The 26555-nt window shown below is 43.4% G+C and overlaps 1 protein-coding gene across 4 annotated transcripts in view; it reads right to left on the reverse strand.

Annotated features, from left to right (window-relative positions):
• Window positions 1–1357: 1357 nt before the first annotated feature.
• Window positions 1358–26555, reverse strand: part of LOC131585776 (protoheme IX farnesyltransferase, mitochondrial) — a 111718-nt gene continuing 86520 nt past the window's right edge. For 3 of the 4 annotated variants that reach the window (XM_058852257.1, XM_058852256.1, XM_058852255.1), the window contains exons 6-7: window positions 25138–25370; window positions 1358–3616 (exon numbers count right to left, since the gene is read on the reverse strand). In XM_058852257.1, coding sequence (XP_058708240.1) covers window positions 3174–3616; window positions 25138–25370 — 676 coding nt within the window. In that variant the 3' untranslated portion in view covers window positions 1358–3173. The remainder of the gene's footprint in view (window positions 3617–25137; window positions 25371–26555) is intronic. The other variant, XM_058852258.1, reaches the window with a different exon arrangement.

Below are 26555 nucleotides of genomic sequence, written 5' to 3' on the forward strand. Positions count from 1 at the left end.
TTTTTTTCACTACCACATAAAGAATTCCATGGCTGGGGGTTGGAACAAGATGGTTTTTAAGGCTCCTTTCAAACCAAACCATTCTTTAATTCTGCAGAACCAGTTCATGGAGAGCTCCTGAGTAACCAGGATAAAGAGTGACAACAACCATATTCTCCAAATGGGATAAGGGAAAAACAACATTGCATTTCCATGCAGGAACTGCTGTTCCAGGTTCAAGGAGCCCTCAAAGCCTGATGTTCATGCAGCCCAGCACTGAGATCCAGAAAGCCCAGGTTTATCTCCTGTGCAAAGCACAGCAAGGCACCTCATGATGCACCTCAGCTGCCTCTTTCCCTGCAGGATTTGGGCAGCAGTATCAGCAGTGCTGGAAGGGAAGGTGGCTGGCATTAGTCCTCCCTGGAGGGTCACAGTGACCACAAACATCCTTGGGTGACAGCAGACAGCAGGATTTTTCATTTTCTATAGTGACACCAGCAATATTGAAAAAGAGACCTGAGAGCACCTACTGCAATATCTGTCTCTTGCTAAGTCTTCAGTTTGGCAAGGTGTCTATTTGCAAAGCATATGTAACAGCAAAATTTCCTAAAGGCAGTAAAATGCCAGCATATGGTTTCATCCACACCTGACACATGGCCAATGTGCAGCAGAGCTGAGAACACTTTCTAGGTAAAGCATTTATTTTTAAGTAAGAAATTTAAATAAGGTATACTCTTATATTTAAATCCCAGATCCACTGATTCTAAAGCCATGCTTTCCCTCAAGGCCAGACCCACTGGGTGTGGAGATGCTGGTGCAACCCAGTGACCTCCATTTTGCAGACATTCAGTGATGATTACAAAGCTCCTGTCCAGCCCTAAACCCTGTGAATGTTACACATTTTGGCCCAAGAAATGATGATGACTCTCTTCAGAACACAACCACAGGCATGTCCTTGAGACCTTTAATCAGAATGGAATTCCTCAGCAGCACCCGGGAATTGCAGGCCATCTGAAGCCTGTCTCTATAATGTCTTAAGAGAAACCCACAACCCTCCTGCCTCAGCACCACTTTCTGCCTCTGGGAGGAAAATCTGTGTTTTTTTGTGAGCCATCTGCTCTTTGAAGGTTCATCTCCCATCTAAAGGTTGACCAAATTCTTTGGTTTCGCACAAACCCTTTCCACTCACGTGATTTATTTTCAGTGTGCTGCTTGCACAATAAATCAGTATTTCACAGGCTGTTCTTACTCTTGCAGTGGTCAAAAACATTGTTACTGTGAGAAGTGCCTTAAAACTACCAAATACTTTTGCAATTAGCTGAACACGACCAGAGTTTCAACAAGAAGTGAATAGTTTAAAACAGATTTGGAGCACTCATTTCCTTTTGGACAGTATGCACTTTATTGCAGAGAAGAGTGGATGCATTCTTAGAACAAATTCAGGAGTAGCACAGTTTCCAGACAGTTCCACGAAGTGTCACCCACAGTAACTTGAGCACAGAGGAGTCTGTCAGACAGTGAGGGAGCTCCATCTTGTCATCTGCAATCACTCAAGTCACCAGATCTTGCAGGCAATTATTTAAGAGCCATGGAAACAGGTGGCCCTGCTCCTGCAAGCACCTTTGCCAGAAAAGAGGTTAAACTGTGTCACTCCTGATTTACATCAGCATAACTGAGACCAGGAGCCAGGCTTGGATCATGAGAGCAGCCATGTCAGTGTGATACACTTGTGGTGGCAGATTTGTGACATTTCCTGAGGGGCTTTATTTGAGATCAAGCTTGAGATAGTGTCTTCCTTTTCAGGTATTGCTGTATCTTTGGATCAGTGCTCATCCTGCTGCCCAGTCCCTCTCCATATGGGAAAGAAATCTTGTCTTGAAAACACATCAAGTCATAACAGGCACTACCACAATAAACTATCACTGTCTCTGTCTGCCCACGACCTGCTGTGTTTGGGAGCACACCAGGAGGTCACAGACAGCTCCAGGAAAGGAAAGAGCAGCAGGATGACAAGCATGTTAAACTGTGATCAGAAATGCTCTTCAGCATATCAATTAACAGGAATAATGTACTTTTCGTGGGTCACCATCTGCATAATTGCTTTGGAGAGACAGTGGCTACATCAGCAAGTGAACATTCTGTTAGATTAAAATCGCCAGCCTTTTTTCTGTAAAATTTGTTTCCTTACCTATTAATCATCCCCAAAGTGAAGCCTTTCTGAGCCACCACCCACACTGTGACATTAAACACAGTTCAAGGCCTTGATGCCAGCCCAGAGCTTGTCTAACGATGCCGAGACTCAACGGGCTGGCATAAGACACATTAACATGGAAAAGCCTTACAACCCCCGGTCTCTGGGATATGCTGCTCACCTCCTCCACAATTCACAGCCTCTCTGTCATAAACAGTAATGGTGATTTTTACAAGCTGAAGATCTGACACACAGGGCTCAAACGCTAATGACGTAAAACCACATGGGAGTCAGAAGCTCCCTGTGATGGAAATACAGTAGAGTGGCTCAGTGTGTCCAAGGGATATGCTACAGGAGAGCTGCTTAAATGCTTGGGTGTTTTGTGCTGAAAGACAGTTCTTTTCACTCCTTTAGCACTGTGCCGGGTGTATGAGAGCTAAAAATCTACTGAGGTGAATGGGAACCTTGGGAAGAGCAGCTGATCGAAAAAAGGCCCCAGAACTGAGGGCTTTGGTGTAATACCAGTGTAGGGATGGCACAGATTCAGAGAAGAGTTCACCCTCTCATGTGCCTCAAAGCTTAAATTAAAGGAAAGGGTGCTTGGGGAGAAGGGTGAGAAATCATTCATTGGTCACTTCCTGATGGCCTCACCAAGGCTGCTAGTGCTGCCGGTGGCAGATGTGCACATGTGACTTCCTAACTTAGGTATCTCACCCACCCATGAGGACAGAGACCATGACTCACAGGGACTTTGGAAGGCCATCCCAAAGTGATGTGCTTCTGGCATAGGCTAAATCATAACCTGTGATGAATTAAGGGGCCTAAGGCCCTGAATGCTTTAAGCTCTCCTGACTATTCCCTTTCAAAAGAAAATAGAAAATTATCACATGAAGTGGTTGCTAGGCACAAATGATTCTTCTTCAAACAGATTCCCACAGGATTCCCCCTTGCAATTACTAAAATATACTACCTGATGTGTCATGAGAATGACAGGTATTGACATTTAAGGCAATCTAATTTCCAGAGCCATCTCATGACTTCCCCCACGTAGATCGCCTTTGTCTTCCTTCTCCAGGACCGATTTCTTGCAGGTGAACATGACAAGCAGCAGCATTGGCAAGTGCCACAGACTGCAGAAGAAGAGCTTCCTGGAGCTGCTGCGGTCAGCATCCCTGTAGAACCGAAAGCCAAGGTAGGAGATGTAGAGGTTGATGGGAAGTGAAATGATGGGGAAAGTCCATGTGGTGATGTCGAGGACAGGAGCCACTGTTGAGAGTCCAATTAAGGCGAAGCAGTGATGCAGAGCCACCCGCCTGCACAGCCCTGGGTGAGTGACAGACATCATACAGTATCCTCCTCGGGAGTACTCTTCCCGCAGACCCCAGCTCAGGGCATTGAAGTGAGGGAACTGCCAGGAGTAGAGGATCCCTCCTAACAGTAATGCACCTGTAGTGGGAGAGAGAGTGTTAGAGGGTCCCTGCAGGAAGTGCCACACACAGACCTCAGTTGTCACACCCTGTTTGCAGGAGGGCAGAGCTACCCACCTATGACACCAGTGACACTGCACACGGGTGGCACTGCTCTGTACAGGGACAGGGCAGCCCCATGAGATAAGGAACCTCTGGTTTTCATGGCATTCACACAGGGTTGAAGCATAGTGGTTTGTCTAGTTTTGGAGCACTTAATTTGAAAAGCATTTCAGCACTTCCTTCTAAAGAACTGCTAATTGGTTCCTGCACCAACTGTCTTTACCTGAGGGAAGACTGGTGGGAATGAAGAGAAATTGGACAAGACTGTATTCCTGGGAGCCTCTAGATTCTACTCTCAGGTTCCTGAGTTGGTGTGTCGAGAGAAGAAAAAAAGCCAGTGGGCAGAGCAGTGGTTCCATTGACCAGACACAGGGAGCCGGGCTCAGTGAGAGGAGAAAGAGGACAAGCTGCTGCTCCTGAGACCTGGGGAAACATCACACCCTGGTATCGCAGGCTGGAGCAAGACCAAGACCTCTGTCTGCCCACTGCATGAGGGAGGGAACTACTCCTGGCACAGGACAAGCTCCATCATGGACCTGGGCAGGGGACAGAACTGGCAGAAAGCTGTTAATGAACTAACAGGACATGGAGAACTTATTTCTTCAAACCAATTGCAGAAACTTCTAATCAGTCTGATCAAGTAACATTATTCACACCAGTTAATTACTTTTACATTTAAAAAGGAGGTATGGAAGCATTACATTTCCATAGCTCTTCCTGGGACACAGTACAGGGTTTACTGAAGCAGAAGCAGTTCATGTGCTCATTTCAGAGAGCCTCCAGGAGGCTCCCAGACCAAACTCCCTTCACAAGTTTTATCTGAAGACAAAAAATTCCCCAAGGCTGTTGCAATGTTATGGGCATTCCTGGGTTTTACTTCTGTTTCCCCAGCTCCCAAACCCTCTGCTCTTGCATTAAAATGCTTTCTTTATATCTCCTGCCTCCATGAGCTCATTCTCTGTGGAAACTTCTCCAAATGGAGCCATGCATCCAGCATTTTCTTAATGACCTGAGAGAAGCAGCAACACTTATCTGCAAACAGGTTAAGGTATTTAAAGATTTTCCCAGCAACTCTGACAAAGCCCAAGTCACTGTGTCTTCTGAACAGCTTCATGGTTCAGATCTCCTCTCCATCTATTCCTTGGAGCTGTGCATGCCTAGTTCTTGTCTCTAACAGCACAATTTGCCCTGGTGCTGTCATGCAAATAATAATAATAATCTCAGTTTGTGAAATTGCCTTTTTTCGCCCTACCTTATCACAAGTGAAGGAACTCTCCATTAGGCTTCATGGAGGTTTCCAGTAGCTTATAAATACAGTAGTAGTGTAAAAGACCCATCTCACTGCTTTTTTGAAAGAGTAACAAATACTCCTTGAGGTATGTACCTCTCAAAGTTGATTACATGAAGCACACAGATAGACACACGTACCTTGGGTGTGCAGCTTTCAGAACAACAATGTCTGCCACGAATTCCAGGTGATTTCCTGGGAATCACAGGACGGTTTGGAAGGGACCTTAAAGATCATCTCATTCCACTCCCTGCCATGGGCAGGGACACCTTCCACCAGGCCAGGTTGCTTCAAGCCCTGTCCATCCTGGCGTTGGACATTTACAGGGATAAGACAGTCACAGCTTCTCTGAGCAACCTGGGCCAGGGCCTCACCACCCTTACAGGGAAGAACTTCCTCCTCACATGTAATGTAACATACTCTCTGTCGGTGTGAAGCCATTTCCCCTTTGTGACTTCAGACCCATGTAACTAGTCTCTCTCCACATTTCTTTCAGGCCCCTGCTGGTACTGGAAGGCCACAATTAAGTCACTCCATTTCTTTATCTATGGCCTAAAATAGCTCAAATCCAGCTACTCAATCCTTCTTAAGTCAATTTTTTGGATATGGATGTTAGCACCTTTTCTCAGTTGGAACCTTTTAAGACAGTTGAAAACAATGTACCCCAAAATTACCAATAATTTCAGAATATCATAGTCAGAAAAGTAAATTTGGCCCTAACAGAACAGTGTTTGATTCAGTTCTGCTGAAACCCCAGGGAGCAGCTCTCCTGAAATAAGGCAAAATTAAACTTACTAAAGGAACAGTTCTCCCTACATCAGGAGAAAGAACAGGGAAAATGTTCTTGTCATAAGTCACTCTTTAGCTTTTTCCTACTCTTGTAAAACACATTAATAAAAGCAGGATCCTGAATGTGCTACACCTAAGAGAGCAGTATTTTTCAAGTATCACATCTGAAGTGCTTTAGAGACACTAGCTTGTCATTGTTCACAACTTAGGTAAAGGTAAGCTACAATTATCCATCAGCTGAAGACTCTTAAGTACATGAAGCCAGGGCCTAAGACATGGAGCAGAAGCTGTCCCTGCTTCCCATAGCTCCAGACCTGTGTCTGTGTCCCTGTTTTGGCTCTAACGCAGGTTTTGCTTTTTCAGTAGTTCAAATGTTGTGTGCAACCAAGCTTAAAACACACCCTAAACCTCAAACACACAAAGCCCTATAACAGTTCCCTAACAATGACACCATTAAAAAAAGTCATCTGGAGAAACTTTTAAACACAAACAGACCAACTAAAATACTTGAGGCTGGATTCCCATTTACAAAGCTCTGGTTTTCACATGCAAGCCTTTGGAACTTAATTACTTTGATTACATTACAACCATTGAGATAATTGATATTTTACAGAGAAGCTGAACAGTGAAACAATTTAATAGCCCATTATGAGGACTTTAACTGACCCAATCTTTTTGTTCAGTTCCCATGTGCTGGGACATCCTGTAATTTCCTTGGCCTAGGCGGAGATTGTCGGGTTGTCAGAGATTTTTAAGTGTCATGTAAAACTGATGACTTGCAAAGCATGGCACATGGTACAGTACAATTCAGCATCAAATGAGCTCACAGTAGGAATCTGTCAAATCCACAGCAGACACTGTAATACTCATTAATTACTAGATGAATGTTAACTGTCATAATTAAGTCAGCAGTGTTTTTAAGCAATATTATAGCGAGACGAACTCTGGAGACTAATCTGGTTCCAAACTGAGCTGAGTCTACTCTACAGCCTCTGCACCGTTCCCAACAGTTTGGGAACTCAGCTTAATCATTGCAAATCTCCCTCTTCTCTACAGAGTTTATAATTAAGTGAACATCAGAAAAGGTTGCTCCCAATTGGAACACATGGACCTGGCACAGGGCTCACAAAAGCAAAGCTGGTTGTCGGAACAGAGTCATTGCTTGGGCAGCAGGAGACAGCCAGCACCCAGGGACACCCAGGGACATGCAGCACCTTTGGGTCTCTTGGCTCCTTCACAGCTTGTGGAAATCTGAGAATAGGCAGACTGACAGCAACTCAAATCTCTCTGCTTTTCTGCAACAGTTCATAAATTGCAGGACCACAAGTACCTGGCTGGCTTGTGGATATCCCAAACTCCTTAGTCTTTTTGGCCAAATTTTGAATTGCTGCAATTGAGCCCATTTATGACCAATTCTTCTCTCCAGCTGTGAGAACCTGGGACAGATGCAGCAGACACTTAAAAATCCCAATAACTTGTCAGATCAGTGCTGATTGATTCTGGAAAAAAATGAAGTCACCTAAAGAAAACAAGGCTCAGGTCTCTGGAACTCTTTCACTCTTGTATGCAAAATAGGAATAAAATATTTTATTCCTGAGTTCCTATTCTTTCATCTCTTTTCACTGTCTCAAATCATCTCAAAAGTTGCAGGATCGCAGAGAACCAGGTAGGTCCTAAAGTGCCCACAGAGCTCAAGATAAATAACAGGTTTTATTTTTCCTCATGAATTTTAAGGTGAAGCTATTATTTCCTTCTTAAATTTGTCTTTGTGATTTATTTCAATAGTAATACACCTCCTTTTTAATAAAGAAGAATACGCTGAGATTTTTGTTTTATTTGAATATCTAAGATAAGGAAAAATGTCAACTGGCAGTGAAGAAGGGGGGAGGAGGAGGAGGAGGAGGAGGAGGAGGAGGAGGAGGAGAAGAGATTCAGGCAGCAACAGATCCTTCTCCTACCCACTAACATCAGTGATACAGCGATTCAAAGTTCCAGTTGCCCAAACTTCTCATGTCCCATAAAGGATAGAGAGTGTTCAAGTCCATACAACATCTATTCAAAAAAGAGTAAGTACATGCAGCTGCTGAATTATCAGTGCCAACATAACTCCTTCTGAGCAAACTGAGCCACCTGAGGACTGCAAACCTACCTTCTTAACCACTAAAAGGCAGAAATAATGTCTTAATTCTGCCTGTCTCATGCCGAGGATGCCGCTACTCTTAAGTAATGATTTGAAATATGCCTCTTTCATGCTGGTAATACCTTTCATCATCAAAGAGCTTTATACCTGTTCAGTTGGCACACGGAGCCACAGTGATGGTTTCACCCACAGATGAATTATTTCAGCTTAAATGAGGCACAACAGTTTGGGATGGTCCAAATGAAGCTCAAAAAAATTTCTGAAGACAGGTTTCTCCAGCAAAGAAAAGTACTTGAGCTACAGAAGGAGCACAGGGTGTGTTGGTAGAAGCTCCAGCCTCAGAAGCAGGGTCAGCTAGAGTCCAACCAGCCTCGGCATGGCTGAACATGGGACTGTCCACACAAGTCAGGACAAACACCCCAGATTATCTACAGGGACTGCTGTATCAACACTGTGTTCATGAAAACACACTGAAGAGGAACAACATGTGCTCTCTTCTCGCCCTTCTTATTGTTCTGTAAAGAACACACCGTGCTTTCCCACTGCACAGGGTTCTGCAAACCTCTCAGATCACATTCAGGCTGCAGACAGGACAAACACCTACTCACTTAATATAACAAAAAATGAAAAAAAGGAATGAAAGCTAACCTGCAGCATCAGTTCAAGAACAGACTCGCTCCCTCTCTCCTTGCTTTGGTGCTGCATATGTATAACTGGGAAGTGGCCAACCAGGCATTAAAATAAACATGGAATAGTTAAATATCAGCTCCGAAACAGATGCTGAAATCTTAACTGCATTTCCCAAAGCTGGTGTTTACTGCCTTGGCAACCTAAGAATGCTGTTTTGCTTAAAGCACAATTTCAGTAATTCTTCTGCCTTGAATAATGTGAAGGAATTTTAAAATTATTTCCAGACATTGGTAGCTGTGACTTAAGAGAGGAAAGCACCAGCCTTTTGTCTCTAGGAAATGGGAGTGAGTTTGGCTGCTGTAGGGAGGGGAAGGCTTTGGCAGTGTAAGCTCAGACTCTTAATGGATTGTAGTCAGGAAACAACCACACACCATTTTACTTGATAGCACACAACTGGCTCTCTTCCCTTAAAAGATGTTGAACAAATTACTCCTCTTTAATCCAGACAAGGTAGATTAGAGCTCAGAGATCTGACTTGGTGCGGCTGTATCCACCTGCTTGTGAGCACCCCTGCTGTCTCAGGCTGCCTTTTCCACCTTTTCTACAAGGAATTTAAACATAACCAGTCCCAAACTCTTCATCACAGTCCTATGTAAGTTTTACAGGATGTTACATTCACAAGAAATGTAGAGAATACACATCCAAAACCTTTATATTCTGTCTTTTCTTTTGTGCTCATTCACAAGTTTAACAGTAGTCTTCCCTGGAGATTTCTAACTATGAGCAATTCTGGGAGTAAAGAAAGAAAGATTTTAAAATCTTGTTAAAGCCTAGTTGCCCACTTCAGGTACAATGCAATCTTGCAGGATAATTTGGGGGTATTGGTATAAAGATTCACAATGGTTTGGAGAGTCATGGCCAGAACACACTGTGATGTCCTGATCCATAAGGTCTGGTTTGTTCAGCTCTTGGTTGCATTTTCTGTTTGTGAAGGAGAACTGGAAGGTACAATCATTACTGTCTGTGCCTCAGCTTGTTTTGGTGATGAAAATGATTGTTAAATCATCTGACCTCCAGTTACAACTGTTCAAGATACTGTCCTGATACCATCCCTCCTGGAGAGAAATGTTACCAAGTACTTAATTCTTCCCACTGTCTTTAGAATTAGGAACAGGATAAGCTCATCAAAATTTACATCCTAATTTGCAATTATGAGGCCTTCTCAGAAAGACATTTAGGAATTACCTAGACACTAACATTAACCGAACTGATGCAATTCCCCTCTACTTTGTCCACATCAGCACCATAGCAAGACAACAATCAGCACTTCTGCTTCCACTGGAAAACAAAAGCAGATGCTACTTGCTTTGTGCTGGATGGCACGAGAGTGGTGGAACAGCCTTGAGAGGAAAAGGGGAAAGTATCACTTCTAAAGCTCCACACAAAGTCCCTGGGCTGGGACAATGGTCCTGGCTGTCAGTGTGGGATGCATGGCCTGGCCCACATTGTACCCCTCCAAGGTTACACTGTCATGGAAACCAAGGGCGAAGAGGAAAACACTGGAAAACTCAAAAGCTTCATGGTCAGGGGTTTCAATAGATGTTTCTTTTGAAGGATGGCACAAAAGGCCCGTGAAGCAGGAGCATCTAGGGGCTGCAATAGACTCCTCTGCAGCAGCACTGAAAGAGAAGGGGATGTTAGCCGTGTGTTTGGCTTGTCCGGAAAACAAAAGGATCCTCAGCATCCACCGGGAATAGGAAATGAAGTTGGCTGTGGAATTTTTCACCTCGAGAGAGTGCTCCTGGCTTTTTAACAGAAGGAAGCCAGATGTCCTCAGGTACGCTCACCACATGGAAAAAAGCTCTGTGTGTATGGATACATAGAGGCATGCACACTTCTTGTGTGACACACAAGTTATTGCAGCCAAAAGCCTCACAGGGAAACACCTTTCATTACACAGGCAAGGCTGAGAAAACAACACTATATATAACTCACCTTAGCTAACCCCAGCAAGAGATGCCATAAAAGAAGAGCCTGTTGGGTAAGATGAAAATACAGTCTTCTGCAAATACGTTTAGGAAGCATTTACCAAAGAACCAGACTCAGCAGAGGGTTGCAAACCTGCAGAGCCATGCCAGGCCTCCCCATTAGCCACCTCTTTCAGGCTTTGGCAGGGCTGCCACTAGCCCAAGGGTGGGAGTCCCTCCTGCAGATCCCCCCCATCCTGATTTCTCTGTCGCTGTTGTGTTTCACACCCAGGGGTGTGGGGCTGCCCCATCAGCCACACACGGGGTAGAGAACGGGGCAAAGGACATGCTGCCTGTGAACTTGCAGGTGCCCCAGCAGTGGAACTGCCATTTCTTTTGTCTCTTATGAAGATGGAAAAGAAGAAAAGAAATAGTCCCCTGGCTTTTGTCCTAAATTCAGACCAGCTGCTCACTAGTATTGTCCCTCTGCCTCATTTTTTACAGTTTTTACCCCCACAAAGCATACTCCTGGGCCCCCAGCTCCAAGTCTCATATGTCAGTGACATGAATATCTCTGTTTCCTCTGGAACAGACCACAAATTCTGCTCTTTCATCTGGGAAGTGAAACCCTGAAAAGCTGAGTTTACCAGTGGGAGTTTATAGCTGGAGCCTCATCTCCTCCGGCAGCAGGACGCTGGAGTCGCCCTGCTCTGGCGGCTGGCTCCCAGACCTGCTCCCACATCAAGGGGCTTTGAAAGCTTCAAGTGCTTAACTGGAAGGGACACAATTGCATGCAATTAAGCTGTTTTTCTCTCCCTCCTACTGGCAGACAAGTGCTACACCAGGGAAGTATGAGAGACTCCAGTCTTTGGCAGGTTGAGCACAGGGCCCCCTCCTTCCTACTCTTCTTTTTTTGTTACCGAAACCATCCATCTGCCAAATGTCACTAGCTGATAAGAACTGCCTGTTTTTAAATCCCCTTTTGTAAATAGATGCTGGCTGACATAATTAATGTCTACCATATAACACAATTTGAATTACAAAGTAAAGGCAATTTAAAAATCAACCTCCACATGATTACAATTGATACTGAGTCTATAAATTCCATACCCTGAGGAATTATTCAGATTTCTGAAAATGAATGAAAATCAGTACAAGATGTCTTTCAGGGAAACAAGACCAGGAGTGGAGCATCTGATAAACTAAACAGTCTCTTGAGATAAACATTCTTTGGTGCAGTAATACCTATGGCTCCTGGGCCACCGCGGCTCTGCAATGTCTGACACACTGTCAGGACCCTTATCTGCCCTGCCACCACCTACTCAGAATAAATCCCTTTAGCTGATAAGCACATTAGGTTGAGGAGCCCTGCTTGTCACTTCCATCTCACTGGATGGTTTGTATGAACTCTATGGCACCAAACTGCACCGCTCCATGACACCAATCCTGTTCACCAGTGGGATCCAGCCTTTGGCACCTGAGCAGAGCACAGTCAGTGGAAGAAGCACAAAAGTTCTTGGGCATTAGAAGGACATGGGACTGTTGGAGCAAGTCCAAAGGAGCTCACAAAATTGATAAGGAGACTGAAGCATCTTCCCTAAGGGGACAGGTTGAGAGAATTGGGGCTGTTCACCCTGGAGAAGAGAAGGTTGTATGGAGATCTCACAGCACTTTCCAGGATCTGAAGGGCCTGCAAGGAATCCTGAAAACAACTCTGCATCATGAAATGTAGTGACAGGACAAGGGGGAATGGGTTCAAACTGAGAGAGGGGAAATTTTGATTTGATATTAGGATGAAATTCTTGGCTGTGAGGGTGGGGAGGCCCTGGCACAGGGTGCTCAGAGAAGCTGGGGCTGCCCCCTCACTAAAAGTGTCCAAGGTCAGCTTGGATGGGGCTTGGAGCACCTGATCTAATGGAAGGTGCCCCTGCCCATGGCAGGGGGTTGGAATGAGATAATCTATAAAGTCCCTTCCAATCCAAACTATTCTATGATTACGTGCAAGGCAAAAAGTGGGCTGTGGCATTTGGAGACATTTACTCCAGATTCAGTTTTCTGTTAACTAGAAGTTTAAATGGGCATTAGTCTGAGGAGAAAGAACAGCAGCACAAGGGTAATTTAAAGCATGTATGCACTGTGCCTCTTACACACAAATAAAATACAAATTTTATTTTGTATACAAATAAACAGCTCTTTACAAATAACTCTGTTTCCTTCTAAGGATCCCTGTGCACAAGCTCAGCAGCATTATGGCACAGCCAGGAGCACTTCTGATTGTAGATTCCATGCAGGAGGGGGATCTGGCACAGAACAGGGGACACTGCCAAGTTTGACCTATCTTCCTGTCTCCCTGCTATCACTTAAGGTTTTAAGTGAATGTCATTATTTTCCTACTAGTCTTTCCCTTGTAAAATAATTTGAAAGTATCTTGATTTACTAGAAAAACAAATCTCTTCAGAAACAAACAGTCCCATGAAGGAGCAATGAAATCTGCTTTCAAGGAAGCAATCGTGTTACTGCAAATCACAGGCTGGCAGTTAAGTTCTGCATAAAAATCCCAGATATGTGGCACTGATATCCGTGTGATAAATTATATTTATCATGCACTTCTGACCATCTCACCTGCACTCACTCCCCCAGCAAGGAAATGTTAACATTCCCCATCTTTCATCAGTTTCAAACAGCTGCCATTAAAAAAACACAACCCTCCCCCCAAACCCACAACAAGGAACTCCACATCTACCCAGAGATAACCTTATCTTTTGCTTTTGAAATGGGAGGTTTTCCCTAAATTACATTGGCACAAAATCCAGGGTTGGGGGCTGGATGTTCAATCATGCTTAAGAGCATATAATTAAAGCTACCTATCTGGGCAGAAATGGAACCAAACATTCCTGGGAAGTACCACAAGATCTGCAAAGATGTATACTGTAAGAAATTGCTCAGAGGGTAGTGAGAACCGGGCAGAGGCTGTCCAGAGCAGCTGTGGCTACCCCATCACTGGAAGGACCCAAAGCCACGTTGGATGAGTCTTGGAGCAACCTGATCTAGTGGAAAGCGTCCCTGTCCATGGCAGGGGGTTGGAACAGGATGGTCCTTAAGGTTCCTTATGAACCCAAGTAATTTTATGATTCTGTGATTATTCTATGAATTACAGCAAGTGTTTGCATCACTGGAAATGTGAGGGTCCCAGATTTCTATCTTTAAATACACAGTATTTGTTTCTTGTATGCCAAGACATTCATCTTTAAAAGTCATAAACAAAATGAGGACAAATTAAAACAAGGCTGCTCCACTCTGGAATACTTTTTTTATTAGCTCTGGAACTAGAAATGAGGAACCATCTCCAACTCTCCCAAAGGACAAGATATCTCACAGCTGTGGAGATATGTAATGGAAATTCTGAAGGGAGCAGACATGGCTGTCCTAACTGTTACACACAAGTTTAATGCTTAGCTCCCCCCAAAATGGTAATGAAAGGGCTACACTTAAATAATGTTTTCCCTGTAACTAGCAACATTAACAATGTGGCTGCTGTGAGAAGATTACAAGGAGAGAAAATCCACAGGAAAATGCAAACTCAAAATCCCACTACTTCAGCAGTGAGAACTTTCCTTCTCATTAGTTTCCTTCCTTCACATTACTCTTTGTTACGGAGTAGAATGATTTTTTAAAATGAGGTGCAAAAGCATTTTCACACCTTTACCTAAAACTAGGTTAAATCTCCACACTAATTACACATTATTAATGAGCTCAACGACTGAGATCAGGATGGTTAGGGAAGGAGTGCAGATCTGCATGTTGTATATGGATGCATGCCTGTATTAGACATGGATATGATGCTGTTGAAGGGCTGAACTCTCTTATTTGCGAAAGTAGAATGTTTAACACTGAAAATCATAGTCTAAAATGATTTACCCTTTTCTTCTAGTTATTTTTTTTCTCTGTAAAAGTGTTTGTACGGTTTGTGTTGGGGTTTTTCTTTATTTTCATTTAATAATGAAATGCACTAAAATATTACATTCCAGTCCCCGTTTTCAGGACTCTTCCCAGGTGTGCCTCATTACAAACACCAGTATCAGCTCAATAACATTTCTTTCTCTATTAAATAAGCTGCTTGGCCTCCCTGATGCAGACTGGGTTTAACAAGTTTTAGCTAGACAGAACATACTAACTATGCACCAGATTCACATGTTCTGACAAAGCCTGCTTGGGTGGTTTAAAGTTATCATCTTGCCAGAGATCATTCCCAAAGCAGAGCTGTCACAGGGACAGGATCATTCCCTCCACAGCAGAGCTGTCACAGGGACACATAACCACATTTTAGCTGCAAATTAGAGAGAAGAGCTTACTTGGGCACCAGTGGGCCTCCCTGCTGCCCTCTCTGCTTCTGTACAGCAACAGCTTTGCTCTTTGCAAAATAGGTCTCAAAGAGCAAGTTGACAAATTAATGACAATCAATACCAGTTTAACATGCTGGCCTTTCACTGGCCTCTACAGCAAGGGTTTTTGGAGACATGCAGCTCTGCACTCCAGCTCCTCCAGGCTGAACTGTGCAGGTGAAACACAGGAACATGAGTCATTCTTGGAAACCAACCCTGCAATATAGTGGCAAAAACAACACAGAAATCCCCAAACAATGTTAGAGTCAAGGTCTAAGTATCTGCAGCCAGAATGATAAAGGTCTTAAATATATACATTTGGTTTTAAATTACTTCTATAGAATCATAGAATCGTTAAGGTTGGAAACCTCCTTTCAGATCAAGTCCATCCATCACCTCAGCACCACCATGACCTTCACCATTAAACCATGTCCTCAACTAAGGACAATCCACATGTTTCTGGAATACTTCCAGGAATGGCAATTCCATCACTACCCTGGGCAGTCTGTTCCAATCCCTGACCACCCTTTCTATGGAGAAGGCTTTTCCTAATATACAGTCCAAATTCTCCTGGCACAACTCAAGGCTGTTTCCTCTCATCCTGACCCTTGTTCCCTGGGAGGAGAGCCTGACCCCCATCTGGCTGTCCCCTCCTGGCAGGGAGTTGTGCAGAGTCAGAAGGTCCCTCCTGAGTCTCCTTTTCTCCAGGCTGAACCCCCTTCCCAGCTCCCTCCACTGCTCCTGGTGCTCCAACCCCTGTCCCAGCTCCTTTCCGTTCCCTGGATACGCTCCAGCTCCTCAACACCTTTTTTGTCATGTTCCCACTTCTCTTCTAAAGTACAGAGCTGCTAATGATGTCTGTTATGCACTCTTTATCACAAGAAACTATACATACTCTTTCATATAATTTCTAGGTCTAAGTAACTTTCAGAGAAGCAAATATTTGTATAGAAGCAGCACACAATGAAAAAAAAACCACAATACCTTCCATCCTTGCTCTGGTTTCGATCTGAGTGGGAACATGTGGACACAAAGCCAGCTCAGACTGACTTTTACTAGGAAGTGCATAAAGAACAGATTTTGCACAAATTCTGATAATTTCTGGTTAAAAACCTTGCTCTCGAAAGTATCATTCAAGCCTTAAATATGCCCCCCTGTGGGACAAGTGTGTACTAAACCAATTCTTAACAGGCCTATTAATTGCACTTCATTAGTTGCTTCAGACTGTAAGTTTGTGGAGACACTTTGATTCTTAGGTTTCTAGCTGGCAGGAAAAACAAGGCCTGATTGTGTCAGAATTGAGCTGCTGAAGAGATCAGTGTTTTACAAGGGATGTAAAAATGGTTCACAGTTACTAAAATAGAAATCTTTGTTTGCTTTTCAAGAAGGGGGAAGAAGCATTTATAACTCAGAGTTTAGAAATGGGTAATTAAGAAATAGACCAACAAATTAATCTTCCCAGGATATTTTCTGGCTTGTGGAAAGACAGTAAAATACATCTGGGAAGTTTTCAGCTGAAAGTTCCTTGCAAGTTAGACCTTACTGGATACGGTTTTAAATTGAACATGGTGTCCTGGGTTGATTATGATGCTAAATTGTATCCCCATTCGGCCACCTAACCCAGACACAGATTTTGTATTCTTAAAATTTCATCTAAGAGTAAAAGTGAGTGGAAAAGAAGCACCGAGTCTGTTATCAGAGACTGTACTTGCTCCCCCCCACATCGGGAGTTTTGACTACAGCACAGACAGACAACAAGACACAGATCGCCTTGGCTTTCCAACTAGCCAGAGCAGAGAGGTCTTCCTGGACTGTTTTCTTTCCCTTTTTCTGAAACGAATTGAACCTGCTTTGGACTGGGGACTCGGGGGAGCACCGGGAGCTTGCACCCGTGGAATACCGGGAGCCCAGCCTGGGCAGCGGCATTTTCCAGCGCCAGAGGGACTGATAACAGAGCGAACACCCACAAGAAAGAGACCTTCTGAAGTTTGTCATCTCTTCAAAACGGCGAAAAGATTTGTAATTTAATATCGCTCATTCTTATGCTAAGTAGTGCTGTGCCTGTAAAATAAACAAGTTTTTTCCACTTCTCTCAGAGAAATCTCTTCCTGAACCGGTTGGGGGGTGGGAGAAAGGGGCCACGTGGGTTTGCTTCCCAGGGAGGGCCCCATTAGAAGTCTTCTCCCAAATTTGCCCTAAACCAAGACAAATACATTCATTGGCGCCCAACGTGGGGCACTAGAGAGTGGAAAAATCCTGTACTGATTGTACTGAAGTGGCAATTACTTTGTATTGGGATAAAATAAAGCAGTCCCTAGCCATCCAGCCATGCTGCTTGAATTAATAATGTCTTTAGAAGTGCAAGCCTTCATGTGTTTCTGGTCGCTAGGCTTTTTTGAGGTTTTAATACCTTTATAGTCCCTTAGTTTATTTTCTTATCCACAACTAGCCCCAGTATTGTCCCTAACACATAGCTTTTACAGGAGAAGGGCACAGATTGGAATAGCTATTAAGCTGGGTCTAGTGATTATGATTTCTAAGAAGTTTATTCAGGTGCTGGAGTCTGTTCCAAATATAAAGGATTCATGGGTATGGTTATGCACCCAGCTTGTTAGAGGAAGATCAGGAAATTAGGCTTTTCAACCTTTCCTTTCCTTCTTCTCCTCTGAATCTGTTACATCACTATAAGAGAGTGTTCAGTTTCCCCTGAATGTTAAAGAGATCATCTTTCTGGCATTTAATCTGGTAAGTTTCCTCTATACAGTCTTCAGCCTCTCTAGAATGAGGGCTGAGATTTCTAGAGGGACTGATGAGACCCCTGAACCAGGTGTGGAAAATCCTGAGCGATGTGGAGAATGAGAGGATATGGGCCAAATTCTGAAGCAATTTTCTGACCCTATAGTTTAGGACTTTCCACATGAACAAATTCAAAATCCAGCTGAGGTGGGGAAATACCTGAATGAGAAGTGTCATGATGATTCCAAGGAAAAAAAGATCATTGCAGTAAGCTGGGCCCTAGTATATGCTTATCGTACATTGCTGGATACTGTAGGGCAGCAAACAGGAGAAAGGGGACATGGAGATAAATTAAGTTACCCCAATTACTCAGGCTGCAGCCAACCTCCCAATTACAAAGCTGGTAGCTAAACCAGACAGCAAGCCTCAACCAATGGCTGTTGCTGCTAGCACGAGAAGTAAAAAGTGTACAGACAAAACAATCGACCAGTAGATGATGATGATGCAGGAAAAGGACCCTCAATGCCTCCTGACATAAAATCAAGAGTCAAAGCAACTGGCACAAAATCAGAGGCTAATATTGAGTCCTTTTCCCTGAAAGATCTTCATGCCCTGAGGAAGGACTACACTCGACGACCTGATGAATCTATAATTAGTCTGTCTGTGAGACGCCGCAGGTGAAGCTACAGTTCTAGATAGCACTAAAGTGAAGCATCTGAAATCCCTGTCACACGATCCAGTTATAGACCAAGGGATGATGAGGGGGGCTAACCCTCACAGTCTCTGGGCACGGGTCCTGGAAAGTGTAGCTCAAAATTATCTGTGTGTAAATGATCTCTACATACAGCAAACACAGTGAAAAACCATCGAACAAGGAATCCAACGCCTGAGAAAAATGACAGTGGCAGAAATTGTCTTTTCAAATGACATGCCAACTAAGAATCCAGACTTAGTGCCATGTACATCCGTGATGTGGCAAAAATTGGTGCGACTTGAGCCACAAGAATATGCATCTGCTTTAGCAATGATGAAGTGAGATGAAAGGGAAGAGACTGTGCTTGATATGGTGAAGAAGCTCAGAGCATACGCAGATGCCGTGCATGGCCCCACACATGCAAAAATCGCAGCTGTAGAAACATGTCTGCAGAAATTAGAAGATAAGATAGAGGAGAATCACAAAAAACTTAGAAATGAGATTAAAGAGGACCTTCTCCAAATCTCAGCAGTACAGATCAGAGGTCCTGGCACTCAACGCAGACGTTCCCCAGATCGGGAGAGAAAGTACACCCCACGAGCTGAGCTGTGGTTCTACCTCCGTGATTGCGGAGAAAACATGAGGAGACAGAATGAGAAATCTACTGCAGCTCTGGCACAACGGGTGCGTGAATTAAAGGAAAAGAAGAGTCACAAAAGAAGTTCCACCAAAAGAGAAGCAACTCCAGTTGCCTGTAGCCGAACTGCCAGGTATGATGATGATGACATGTCCGATCCCCTTGAAAGAACATGGAAGACATATACCCAAGGAAAGAAGGATAACCAGGCTTAGAGAGGCCCTGTCTCTAGCCAGGTAAAGGCTAGGGAAAATCACGTTTTTTAGACTGTGTAAATTCATTGGCCTGGCACATCAGAACCACAAAAATATGAGGCCTTGGTTGACACTGGTGCACAGTGCGCGCTAATCCCATCAAGATAGGTGGGTGCAGAATCTGTTTCTATTGCTGGCATGACAGAGAGATTGCAGGATTTTACTTTAGTAGAAGCAGATGTGAGCCTGACTAGAAATGAGTGGAAAAAACACCCCATTGTGACAGGCCCAAAAGCCCCATGCATTTTGGGCTTAAACTACCTCTGAAGTGGGTATTTCAAAGACCCAAAAGGACTCAGGTGGGCATTTGAGATAGCAGCTGTAGAGACAGAGAGTATCCAGCACCTGAACACCTTGCCTGGACTGTCCGAGAAGCCATCTACAGTAAAACTTCTGAAAGTGAAAGAACAGCAAGTACCAATTGCCACCTCGATGGTGCACCGCTGACAATATAAAACAACCTGAGATGCTGTGATCCCCATCCATAAGATGATCCGAGAGCTGGAGAGCCAAGGGGTGGTCAGCAAAACCCACTCACCCTTCAACAGCCCCATCTGGCCTGTGCACAAGTCTGACAGAGAATGGAGATTGACTGTAGACTATCGTGCATTGAATGAAGTGACTCCACCACTGAGCGCTGCCGTGCCGGACATGCTGGAGCTTCAGTAAGAGCTGGAGTCCAAGGCAGCGAAGTGGTACGCCACTATTGACATTGCCAATGCATTTTTCTCAATTCCCTTGGCAGCAGAATGCAGGCCTCAGTTTGTCTTCACCTGGAGGGGAGTGCAGTACACCTAGAACCAACTGCCCAGGGATGGAAGCACAGCCCCACCATCTGCCATGGACTGATCGAGGCTGCCCTGGAAAAGGGTGAGGCTCCAGAACATCTACAGTACATAAATGACACCATTTTGTAGGAGAACACAGCAGCAGAAGTGTTTAAGAAAAGAGAAAAAATCATCCAAATCCTCCTAGAAACTAGTTTTGCCATCAAAAACAGCGAAGTTAAGAGACCAACTCGTAAGATTCAGTTCTTGAAAGTAAAGTGGCAAGATAGACAGCGTCAGATTCCTACTGATGTCATCCATAAGATCACAACAATGTCTCCACCAACTAATAAGAAAGAAACACAAGCTTTCTTACGTGCCATAAAGTTTTAGAGAATGCATATTCCTAAATACAGTCAGATTGTGAGCCCTCTTTACCTGGTCACTGGGAAAAAGAGTAATTTCCATTGGGGCCCTGAGCAGCAACAAGCCATTGCTCAGGTCAAGCAAGAGATCGCTCATGCAGTAGCCCTTAGCCCAGTCAAGACAAGATCAAATGTAAAGAACGTGCTCTACTCTGCAGCTGAGAACCACGGTCTGTCCTGAAGCCTTTAGCAGAAAGTGCCTAAAGAGACTCGAGACCGACCATTAAAATTTTAGAGTCAAAGCTACAGAAAATCTAAAGCTAATTACACCCCAACAGAAAAAGAAATTTTAGCAACCTATGAAAGAGTCCAAGCTGCCTCAGAGGCGATTGGCACTGAAACACAACTCCTCCTGGCACCCCAACTACCAGTGCTGAGGTGGATGTTCAGAAGAAAAGTTCCTTCCACCCATCATGGAACCAGTGCCACATGGAGCAAATAGATTGGTCTGTCATGGAGTTACTCTACCTTTAAGGAAAGTTGGAGTTGCTGGGGACTGCCTGCAGTCTTTCTCATGACCAATTATCGGTCATTGCTGAGAATTGACAGCCATTGAAAAGTGAGATCAACTTGTGAACCCCACCTTAAAGTGTACAACCAGAACTCTGTTGCTCTCTTTGTTTTCTGGCTGTGAAAGGTAGCAGAGCTTCAGCCTCTCGGTCTCTGCCCGGCCACGTGGCCAGGCGGGGGCCGGGCTGGGCCTGCCGTTCTCCCGGCCGGGAGATGGGGCCTACGGGAGCTTGCTCCAAGCCAAGCCGGGCCGGGCCGGTTCCTGGCTTGGCTTCAGGTTTTGCTGTGATGGAATTCACCAGAAACTGCCGAGTAAAGAAGGAGAAGAGCTCTAAGCCTGCTGCAAGCAGAGACGGTGACTATGCTCTCCAGAGCAGCTATGAGGAACTTTCCATCGCAGACAGCTCCAGCTCCTGTTCAGCAGAGATCACCGAACCAGCTACAAAAGCTTGGGCAGGATTTTAACTCTTTCTTATCCAGATGAGACTTGCGGATTAATCTTTTTATCCAGAGAGAGAAAAGGAGAGTGATCAACATGAAAAGAGACTTTATAAACTACTAGTGGCAAGAAAGAAAAGAAACTTCAAGAAAGGTAGAGAATTAAGAAGATGCTTTAATTAAGCTGAAATATCTTTCTGTTAAAACTATGGAGATGGACAATGAAGTCCTGAAAAGAACTCCTTTAATTCATGATAGAGTATGGGGAGGAATAGAGTGTTCAAAGTGTAAATTTGAGAAAAAGTAGAGTAATTATGGTATAGTGAAGTGCTGGGAGATTTGAAGCCTTGAGAGGCAATGAGAAAACTGTTTTCTAGTGAAGCTCACAGAAAAAGATGAAGAATACTTTTTGCCTTTGAATAACTTATCCTTAAAATACTATCCCCAAACTAATGACCTATAACACATTTCAGAGTGATGTGGAATAGGAGGGGTGGGCTCTGATAACAGCAGCTCTGAGCAGCTGATATCAGAGAAATGGGAAACTATAACAAAAATAGTTTTCTTGTGAGAAACTCCATAAATTAACAGAAAGGAACTTCTGTTTCTCTACAGAGACTGATAAAAGACTATAGAAGGAATTAAGAATTGTTTAAACCATCAAAAATTCTAAAGTTTTTGTCTCTGTTGTCATGTGAACAAAAGAATGGTAGGCAGTGAGAAATGAAAAGGTTTTTTCTAAAAGTTTATTCTGGTGTTCTTATTCTTGTAGTTTGTCAATAAACTTTCTTTATTCCTTTTTTGCTGGTTTGCCTGGTTTGCTCTTGTTTTAATCCATATCTCACAGCAAGAAATAAATAATTCTTTTTCCCCCTTTTTGTTAATTACTGGTTCAAAACCACGACATGGTCTTATCATGCAGTGTGCCCGTATCAGTAAACTGAAACGCCCTAAGATTTTAAAAATAAATACAAACTAGCCTGAATATGAATATTTTAGTCTCATAAATAAAGAACAAGAAAAAGTGACAAGAGCTAAAGAAGCTCCACCATATAACCAGCTGCCAGCAGAAGAAACACGCTACGCTCTTTTCACTGATAGTTCCTGTCGCATCGTAGGGATGAACCGGAAGTAGAAAGCAGCAGTATAAAGCCCCACACGACAAGTCACAGAAACCACTGAAAAAAAAGGTGGATCAAGTCAACTGTTGAAACTCAAAGTTGTTCAACTAGCTTTAGATATTGCTGAAAAAAAGAAGTAGCCAAAGCTCTACCTCTACACAAATTCATGGATAGTGGCCAATGCTCTGTAAAAATAGTTAAAGAAGTAGAAAGAAGCTAATCAACAGCATAAAAAAAAACCAATTTGAGCTGCTAAAGAGTAGAAAGATATTGCTACCAAGATAAAGAAACTACCAGTGAAAGTCTGCCACATAAATGCCCATGTCCCCAGAAATAGAGCTAATAAAGAACACCAAAATAATAAGCAAGTAGATCAGGCTGCAAAAATACAACTATCAAAAATAGATTTGAATTGAGAACATAAGAGAGAGTTGTTCCTAACCCAATGAGCTCATGATGCCCCAAGTCATCAAGGTAGAAATGCCACCTATAAGTGAGCACAAGACCGAAGAGTAGATTTAACCATAGACAGCATTTCTCAAGTTATTCATGACTGTGAGACGTGTGCTGCGATCAAACAAGCCAAGCGGTTGAAGCTCCTCTGGTACAATGAGTAGTAGTCCAAATACAAGTATAAAGAAGCCTGGCAGATTAACTACATTACACTGCCTGAAACCTGCCAAAGCAAGCACTACGTGCTCACAATGATAAAAGCCACCACTAAATAGTTAAAAACCTACCCTGTGCCTCATGCTACAGCCCGTAACGCCATCCTGGGACTTGAAAAACAAGTCCTTTAGAAGCATAGTACCCCTGAGAAGATTGAGTCAGACAATGAGGCTCATTTCAAAACCAGCCTTATAAACATCTGGACTAGGGAACATAGTATTAAGTAGGTGTACCATATCCCCTACCATGCACCTACTGCTAGAAAAGCAGAGAAGTACAATAGACTGTTAAAAACCACCTTAAAAGCACTGACTAAAAGATTTTTTAAAAAACTAAGAACAACATCTAGCAAAAGCCACCTAGTTAACACCAAAAGTTCCACCAACCGAGCAGGTCCTGCCCAGTCTGAGTTTTGTATGTAGTAGATGAAAAAAAAATCCCAGTAGTATATGTCAGAAGTCTGTTAAGAAAAATGGTTTGATTCAATTCTACCTCAAGTACAAACAAACCCATTCATGAGGTTGTCTTTGCTCAAAGACCAAGTTGTACATAGTAAATAATGCAGAAAAATAGAACAACACGATGTGTACCTCAAAGAAACCTGATCATTGAGTAAAAAGTTACTGGCATCGTCTGGACATTAAACCACGCAGACATAAAATAAAAAGAGATGTCTAAGTGTTGAAAGTATGAGAAAGTGAAAGATAGTGTTTTGAGTGAGTAAAATGAGAGAGTAAAGAATCCTACAGCTCTCCAGCATAAGGGCCTAGATTCAGTAGCTTAGTGTAGAGCGTGACAAAGGCATAATGAATATATTACTTGCATTTTTTAAGTAGAATGAAAGCGAAGTTTTTATGTATGCATATGTGTGCAAAGTCAAAATGTTAGTTTTGGCAGTAAGTCGACGATATGAAGATAAGGGGCAGAATGTCCTGGACATTGATTATGATGCTAAATTGTATCCCCATTCGGCCACCTAACCCAGAAACAAGTTTTATATTCTTAAAATTCCATCTGAGACTAAAAGTGAGTGGAAAAGAAGCACCGAGTCTGTTATCAGAAACTGTACTTGCTCCCCCCACATCGGGAGTTTTGACTACAGCACAGACAGACAACAAGACACAGATCGCCTTGGCTTTCCAACTAGCCGAAACAGAGAGGTCTTCCTGGACTGTTTTCTTTCCCTTTTTCTGAAACGAATTGAACCTGCTCTGGACTGGGGACTCGGGGGAGCACCGGGAGCTTGCACCCGTGGAATACCGGGAGCCCAGCCTGGGCAGCGGCATTTTCCAGCGCCAGAGGGACTGATAACAGAGTGAACACCCACAGGAAAGAGACCTTCTGTAGTTTGTCATCTCTTCAAAACGGCGAAAAGATTTGTAATTTAATATCATTCATTCTTATGCTAAGTAGTGCTGTGCCTGTAAAATAAACAAGTTTTTTCCACTTCTCTCAGAGAAATCTCTTCCTGAACCAGTTGAAGAGTGAGAAAAAAGGGCCACATAAGTTTGCTTCCCAGAAAGAGCCCCATTAGAAGTTTTCTCCCAAATTTGCCCTAAATCAAGACAAATACACATGGTTTGAATCCTGAAATTATGTAACATTTTCTGCTATGTGAATACCAAAGATGCTATTTTCTTTCTGGATTTTTTTTAAAATGGTCAAAACATATATTCAATAAGACATGCTGCTTTATCAGCTCAGGTTTGCCCTGAAATATCCATGTAAGGAGAATGTTACCAAAATTAGCTGCTTTCAAAGCCTTACCACAGGATTACAGAACGGTTTGGGTTGGAAGGGACCTTAAAGATCATATCTTTCCACCCTCTGCCATAGGCAGGGGCACATTCAACTAAACCTGGCTGCTTCAAGCTGTGTCCAACATGCCCTGGTAAGTCAACAAGCAAAAAGAACAAAGTTTACTGCCTTTTGAGTAGGTTTTTTAGTTACCCTGACAACCATTCGCCCTGATGAAAGGGTTTTATACTCACCAGCATCCAGACTCCCGGTAGCTGCAGTCCAGCCCATGATGGGGGGAATGGCCCCAACAACAGCTCCCACCCACGTGTTGGCAATGCTCATTCTCTTCAGGGGCGTGTAACAGCACGTGTAGAGGAAGATGTTGAAGGCTCCCAGGGCCCCGGTGAGAGAGTTCACTCCCAGTGTGAGCAGGGCAATTCCTGGGATTCCGCAGGAGGCAGCAAAGCAGACAGCGAGCAGGGGGCTGTGGGGAGACATGTGGCAAATGCTGAGCAGGAGCTGGCCTTAGAGAATGGCTGTTGTCCCTTTCCTGTGATCTCCCCCCCAAAATTAAGACTGAATTTTTGTTATTTACTCAGCAATCCTAAATTTTCCTGTGTAAGCCCCCATCCTAACAAAAGCCTTTCCAAAATGCTAAGACAATCTTGCTACAGCTCTGCAACGGAGGTGATTCTTAATCTTGTGATTGCTGTGTTCACCAAATAATTCCAAGCTCTGCAGGTAATGGAGAACTGTTCTCCCTTATGCTGCTTTCAGCAGATCTTCCTCCTTCATTTTAATTTTAGTAAACTTAAACCTCTGGAAAAAACACTCAGAGTTTAGAGTAAATTAAAATGGGTGCAGTTTGTCAGATTTTTAACTGATTGCAGTTATGCAATGAACAGGGTTAGACACAAAATTAGGAAGTATTTATGAAAAAAAAAGTACATTCAATCATTTTGAAATTACATCAACAGGAATAAAGCATTCTTTGACTTTACTGAAAAAAAGTCTGAATGTTCTAGACCCCCATTTATCTGATCCATTGTACTAAGCAGAGGGAGCCAAAACAATACTGGCAGCAGAATCAAAACTGGTTATCTTGTTAGCACAACTGAAATTACCTGAAGATATTTTAGGTTTGGTTGAAATCAGCAAACAACAGAGACACAAATTATTTCTGTGCATTTCTACTGCGGATCAGCTGAGAGCTTAGGGAAGGTTGGAAACTCATCTTAAAATCTGTCAGAAAGTGGCTAGAGCTATGTAAACTTCTGCTAATAAATTCCACAATAAACATCCAAATAGGATAAACAAGGATTTTTTGTTTGGCTACCAGAACCACACTTGACAGGCAGCATGATGCCACAACCCTAAGGAAGTTGAGGTTCCTTGTGCCAGACCAACATGTTTGCTGCTGGTGGGAATCTCCTCTCATGTGCTTGTTTGAGGTGTTTGGTATAATAGAAAGAGAGCTCTAAAAGCCGCTAAGAAATAATGTGGTGTGGGCAACCTCTGGAAAATGCCATTACATTAGTTGTATTTAATAACCCTTGTAGCTAAATACACACTCATAGTCACCCATGTAAAACCAGAAAACATCTGTGCCTGCAATGAAGGTCTCTAAAAAGAGTTCAGCTTTACCTGTTTTGTCTAATTGAAAACCATG

The sequence above is a fragment of the Poecile atricapillus genome, chromosome 17 (genome assembly GCF_030490865.1).
Source record: "Poecile atricapillus isolate bPoeAtr1 chromosome 17, bPoeAtr1.hap1, whole genome shotgun sequence".
NCBI lineage: Eukaryota > Metazoa > Chordata > Aves > Passeriformes > Paridae > Poecile > Poecile atricapillus.